The sequence below is a fragment of the Eretmochelys imbricata genome, chromosome 1 (assembly GCF_965152235.1).
Source record: "Eretmochelys imbricata isolate rEreImb1 chromosome 1, rEreImb1.hap1, whole genome shotgun sequence".
Lineage (NCBI taxonomy): Eukaryota > Metazoa > Chordata > Testudines > Cheloniidae > Eretmochelys > Eretmochelys imbricata.
In genome coordinates, this window is record NC_135572.1 from 46,861,422 (window position 1) to 46,867,847 (window position 6,426).

Sequence of the window (6,426 nt, forward strand, 5' to 3'; positions counted from 1 at the left end):
CCTCACCCCTCCGCAAACAGGTACGTTTACTTCCCACTCACACTCACACCCCCTTTCACACCCAGAACACATGCCCCCTGTGATGCGCTACGTGTCAGTACCGCTGCAGCCGCTTCCAGCAGAACCGGCGCTTCCAGCCCTCCGAGGAAAGCGAAAGAAACTCGCCCACCCCAGCCACCCGGGGCTTCCTCTTATGGGAGACGCCCCGCCCAATGGGGAGCTGAGGCAGGCTCACGTGGGGAGAAGTGCAGCCTATGGGGAGGCACCGCTCGGTCGGCCCCCGTCTCTGTTTCATCCTCAGCTCCCGCAGGTGGAGCGGACCTGTCAAAGCAGACGTCCAAGCTGCCCGGAGCGGGAGCGCCTGATGTTTCACTAGCTGAGGTCCCCTTCTAGCCATGAACACTGAAGAACAGTATTATGCATCGACCCAGCTCTACAAGGATTCGTGTGCGTTTCAGAGATCGCAGGCACCGGATTACAACCAGAACCCCCCCGCCTGCCTGTACATGGGCAGGCAGCAGCAGACACCCTATTCCAGCGCTTTAGGTGCGCTGGAGCAAGGCAGCCCGCCAGACATTTCACCCTACGAGGTACCCCCCATTACAGAGGATCCAGGGGTCTCCCATCTTCATCACCATCACCACCCTCATCACCCTCAGCTTCCTCATCCCCCCCAGGAAGCTATTCCTTTTGCAGATGGGACTGACACGGGGGTTTTAGAGGAACCTAGAGTCCAATTGCCTTTCCCATGGATGAAATCCACCAAATCTCACGCCTGGAGGGGACAATGGACCGGTAAGATAGTCGCCTTCTTCTGCTGCTGCTGTTGCTTCCTCTCCTTCTGTCTTGTACAATGTCAAGGAAACCTTCTCATCACTAATAATTCCCCTTCGGGTTACTAAATGAAGCCTACGTTTGGGATAGCCCCGTGTGATCACTTTCAGAGAGGGGCTTAGGGAAATTCCCCATCATTTGTTAGCTGTTTCACTTGGAAGTAAGCCAGGCTCGCAAGATTTCTCCTGTAAATGTTTCTTCTCTTCCACTTCCATAAAATCCCTCTTTCAGGAAGTGTTGGGCTCAGTTTGGCATTAGCGATAGCCCCAGTTTTAAATGGGGATGTATTTCAACGTCCTGAGATCTTTGAGTCCATTTTCGATTCAAACCTGTATATATATATAGCATACTCTGGCAACTCTTGCATAGTTATAAATATGTACACTGTATCCAGAAATATGTGCCCAGCTATGAAGCCATCGCATTTCAAATCAATAAGAAAAGCTCAGGAATAAAGCTCTGTCGCTTTCAATTTTCTGCTGGGTGATGGCAAAGCGATTGCAATGATACTTAGTCCTTATAGAGTTCTTCACAGTTGCAAAGCACTGAACAAATATTAACTAATTAGTTTAACTAATTAACTAATTAGCACTAAGTATCAGGCTGAAATTGATACTTATCTAAGCTAAACACACAGTGTGCTGCTGTTTCAACCCACCTGACCAGCGGCTTATTGTCCAGGGATTTATACTGATCTCACCGCCAGTTTGTTAGTGGTAAATTCCATCCGGTCACTGGGAAATATGAAATCTGTTGGGACACTGGCCCGGGGCCCCTCGCAAACTCCCCTTGCAGCAGCGGGGTGTGCAAAGAATGCAGGGCAGAGGTCCATGCCTAACAGAAGGGATAAGGGAAACACAAGGGGCCCCATCTTGGTCCATTTGTAGACAATGAGGGTGAAATCCTGGCCCTATTGAAATCAATGGGAGCTTTGCCTTTTGACTTCAGTAGGGCCAGGAGTTCACCCTGAGAGCTGTGCCATTAACTTCAGGATCTGATCCGGAAAATGCAGGTTTTGCCACTTGTCTCAGTACTCTCAGGGCAGAGGGAGCGCCGGATTGGAAATGGACAACTTCCAGTGGAAATGCCCAGGGCTACTCGCACAGTCGGATTCTACGAAAAGGCGATGTTGTGCCATCGTTTTGAGATTCCCTCGTTGATTTCACCGCGTAAAAACCAGATGGCTCAGAATGTCCCGCAGTTCTCACAGCCAAGCTGCTGTTTGAAATGCCCTTACCATATACAGTGTAAACTAAAAGACATTTTGAAAGTAATATTAAACCCTAAATATTTTTTTAAATAACCCCACAAACCCGCCTACCTGGCGGTTCAGTTTTTGTCTGCAAGCGATTGTTTTAGCCTTGCTTATATCCTACTGTGGAAACCATTTAAACCTGGGTAGGGGACACAATACACAAACTAAATTAGCTGCCTGCCAGCAAGGGGAAGAAACTCTATCTGGACAGAAAGTTCCGCTGTAGAACGATATTTCTGTCTCTTGCTGCACAATGTTATCTTGCCAGGTGCCTTGTGCACTCTTTGTCACACCTCTACAGCAAATATTACATTAATGGTTGTGTTCCGACAGTTGAAAAGGTAGTGAAATATTGAAATAATTGTGAAATATTCTGGAAATTACGTTAAACTGAAAACCAGAATCAAAATGTGTTCTTTGCTCCTTACCCTGACAATCTGAAAAGAAAAGAAAACTGCAAGAAATGTACGTCTTTCCTTTCACCCATTTAAAGGGCAAATATATTCGCAGAGGTTTTGATCTAGGGGTAAAATCATAGCCATTTCACATGCGTTTAATAAATAGAAAGAAAACAGATATGCGCCCTCTTTTCTCATAAATCAATATATGGAGAGATCCTGAAAACCTAAAAATCATTAACAAACTCTCCCATACCGAGTTTTTCAAGGAATCTTAGTAGCTTCTTACATAAAAGCTTGGTTCAGAACATGTGTGTGAAATATATATATATATATATACACACACACACAATGTAAATATAAGTGTGTGTATATAGAGATATATACACACCTATATAATGTATACACACATGTATACATATATACACGCACGATAGGTACACATATTTATGTAATTTGCATACTGTATGTAGTCTATGTAAATGTACGTATATTCACCTGCGTATGCACTTTACATATACTATATATGTATATTTGTATGAATGTGTGCTTATATTTAGAAATAGCAGCTTCATTCAGAAATATCTGGAATTAAGTTCATTGGTATTAATGGCGAAGCTGGTTACTGGCAGTGGTATCGCCTGCAAAGTGGCCCGATTCGTAGCGATGCAAGGATTCGGAGGAAAATTGCAGCGTCACCTTGTTACACGTTAACATATACTGGTAAAAACAAATATGGTATCAAAGATATCTTACATACAAATAACCGTAAACAACTGGGGCTTGAGCCTTTTCCCATTGCAGTCAATGGCATTAGGACAAATCCCTTGCAAATTCCCGGCCCATTAAGGAAAACTTCTCTTTCCAGGAATCTGCCTTTCTTTTTGTAAAGTCAAAAGTAAATATGAGGTTTGGAGTTATTATAACAACAATATATTTTTGCACTTCCATGAACTGAAAATAGCCAGGAGCCATTGACTGCAATGGAGTTTGGAGTGCTCATGGAAAGAAGGGGGAGTCTCAAAATTAGACAGTCTAGAGGTTAAAGAAAGGTTTAAATTTTTGCGCAGGAATTATAAACCCCGGGGTTCCTGATGTCAGTGCGGAAGGACCCTCGTTAGGTGAAGCAGGTTTTTAATTAGAATTTACAAAGTCCACGAAAAGCACAACTGGGCCTTGGGCTCATATTTCTCGTACAAACTTCCTCTTGAATTCCTAAAGCTTTGCCTAAAACATAGTTCTTAAAACCCACGGGGCCCTGCTCTTAGAGCTATGGCACTGACTTCAACTGATCCGTATGGGTCACGCACCTACGCTTCGGTATTTGCAGCAGTGTCCAAAAAAGCGTCTTGTTTTTCTTTACAGGGGTATTGTAATACCTAGGCAAAAGGACGGATTAAGCTCACACTCTCTTTAAACGTCCCTGCTCCTTTGAGTTTCACTGAGCCGGACAAGATTTTTTTTTCTTTTCTGCACGCAATTCTTTTTTGGTTTTGTAATAACGGGCAAAATAATAATAATTTTTAATGGACGTTTAACAATGAGTGACATGATAAATCGAATGGCTTTTGTTATTTAAACGGGTATTAGTGCCCCCCCCAGAAGGTATATACAAACAAGAAATAATAATAATAATTTATACAGTAGCTTTTCCCTTTTCATTTCTAAAGATCTTGTAAGTTGTGAAGGCTATTTGCTTAAAACCACAATAATTAATTAATTGATTGATGATTAACAGTACTGTCTGAAGCGTGTTTAACCTTAGAACACCCACATACAATACTCATCGTCAGCAAACACCCAGAGAAAGGAAGAGATGGCTGGGGACTAGGAGTCCAGTTGTAGGACTGTCCGGATGGGTTTTGCACCTGAATTGTGACACCAGGCACATAGATTTATTCCCAGCTGTTATTATGCTAGGAAGCCTACATTCCGGTTAGTTAGCTGCACGAGGCTTTAGGGCCCGATCCGTCTGTGAGCTCTGCTTCAGTCACTGGCCAGGTCTGTCTAAGGACTGTAGGATCCAGTGTTCTTATTTGTTTGTTTGTGGTTTTTTTTAATGAGCCTCTTAAAATATCCCTGTGGAACATAGTCTCTGTGAACACAACAGAAACTTTTTTTTCCCGGTTCCACCATTTGGGGAGTTGTATTTGCCTTTGTAAAGTGCCTGGGATGATGGCTGGATTAGGACTAATCCGTTGCAAATTCCCGGCCGATTAAGGAAAACTTCTCTTTCCAGGAATCCGCCTTTCCTTTTGTAAAGTCAAGAGTGATGTTGAGGTTTTGAGCTATAGCAACAGTAATTTTTGCACTCCTATGAACTGAAAATAGCCAGGGGGCATTGACTGCAGTGGAGGTTGGGATGCTCCAGGAAAGAAGGAGGGGCCTCTAAATTAGACCGGATCTAGCGGTTTAAAAAAGTTTTAAACTTTTGCACAAGAATTATAAAAACCGGAGGCTCCTGATGGCAGTGCAGAAGGACCCTCACTTTCGTACAGCCGCAGTGATGGTGACGTGGCAGAGTCTCCGAAAGCCTGAGCACTGGGCGAGAGGCGGCGTGAGGTGTTTGGGAGGTTTAATTTACAAAAAAGGGGCGGTTTTGTTACTCAAAGGCAGTTCCGGTTTTTGTAAAGCATGAAATTTACAAATCGCCCTATGCCAGGAACCGTCAGCCATTGTCACAAATGCACCGGCTGTTATTTTTTCCTCCAACGGGCCATATCATTTCGTTAGTTTTGAGACCTTGATTTCAGCTGGGGACTTGCACTCAAACACTGATGATACAGTGTGGCCCGGGGATTTTACTCGGGATCCATACCACACAGCGCGCGTTTTGTTACTAAAACGGATTTACAGGTGACAAGCGGAGCAGCTTCGGACGAGTGTCTTCGCTCTGTGCTGGTGTTTCTAAAGAAACGCTCTTAAAAATCCACCGCGGCCCTTTTCTTGTTAGTTTCATTCTTTAGAGGGCGGAATCCATACCCCGCTGTCAATTTCTTGGTCCGGATTTGTAAACCTTTTGGGATGCAGACAACGATTTGTGCTGGGGTTTGGGCTCCGTCTGTTTTATTAAAAACCACATACCCACACACGCCCGTGGTTTCAGTGTGGTCTGGATCTCGAAAGAGTGTCCCCGATCCATTAAACCGCTCATCTGTGAGTAAAAGGGGAAACCTGGGGGGAAACCTGCCCCGCTCCAGGTTGGGTTCAGGAGGAGAAGATTCTATCGCCTTTCCAGCGTCGCTCCGGGCCCCAGTCCCTGGTGGGTAGATTTTAACTCTCCCTTCTCTTTAGGTGGGTCGTACGTGGTAGAGCAAGAGGAGAACAAGAGGACGAGAACCGCCTACACGAGAGCGCAGCTCCTGGAGTTAGAGAAGGAGTTCCTCTTTAACAAGTACATCTCCAGGCCCCGCCGCGTGGAGCTGGCGGTCATGCTGAACTTGACAGAGAGACACATAAAGATCTGGTTCCAGAACCGGAGGATGAAGTGGAAGAAGGAAGAGGATAAAAAGCGGGGAGCGGGGGGCGGCGGAGGAAACAGCAATGACCCTGACCAAGACTGTGTGGTGTCCTCTGGGGACCTGCCGGGGAAAGAGGAGCTCCAGCAATGCCACGCGGGGAACCTGGCCTCGGCCGCCTCCAGAGAGCTGCTCCCCTCCCGCCTGGCTGCCTCCCCGCAGCCCTCTAGCACCGCCCCGCGAAGGCAGCAGGACGCTCGGTGAAAGGAAGCCCCCAGCCTTGGCAGGCGCCTCGTGGAGGGGTAAGAGTTAAAGGAGAGAGGCCAGGGGTGCGAAGCCTCTGCGTCACGTGGACTCTTGCCATGCGCCCCCAGGGGGTCCCTGTGCTTTATAGTTACACCGGTGTCCGTGTGGAAACATTAAAGGTTTTTGGCTGTTGCAAAGAAAGGCTCGGTGTGGTTTGTGGGGGCGGGGTGGGGGG

The 6,426-nt window shown here is 46.2% G+C and overlaps 1 protein-coding gene across 1 annotated transcript; it reads left to right on the forward strand.

Moving 5' to 3' along the window:
- The first annotated feature begins 395 nt into the window (after positions 1-395).
- On the forward strand, positions 396-6,209 carry PDX1 (pancreatic and duodenal homeobox 1). Its single transcript, XM_077806267.1, has 2 exons — positions 396-795; positions 5,782-6,209. The coding sequence occupies exons 1-2, from the start codon at positions 396-398 to the stop codon at positions 6,207-6,209; spliced, it is 828 nt and encodes a 275-aa protein (XP_077662393.1).
- Positions 6,210-6,426: the final 217 nt, after the last annotated feature.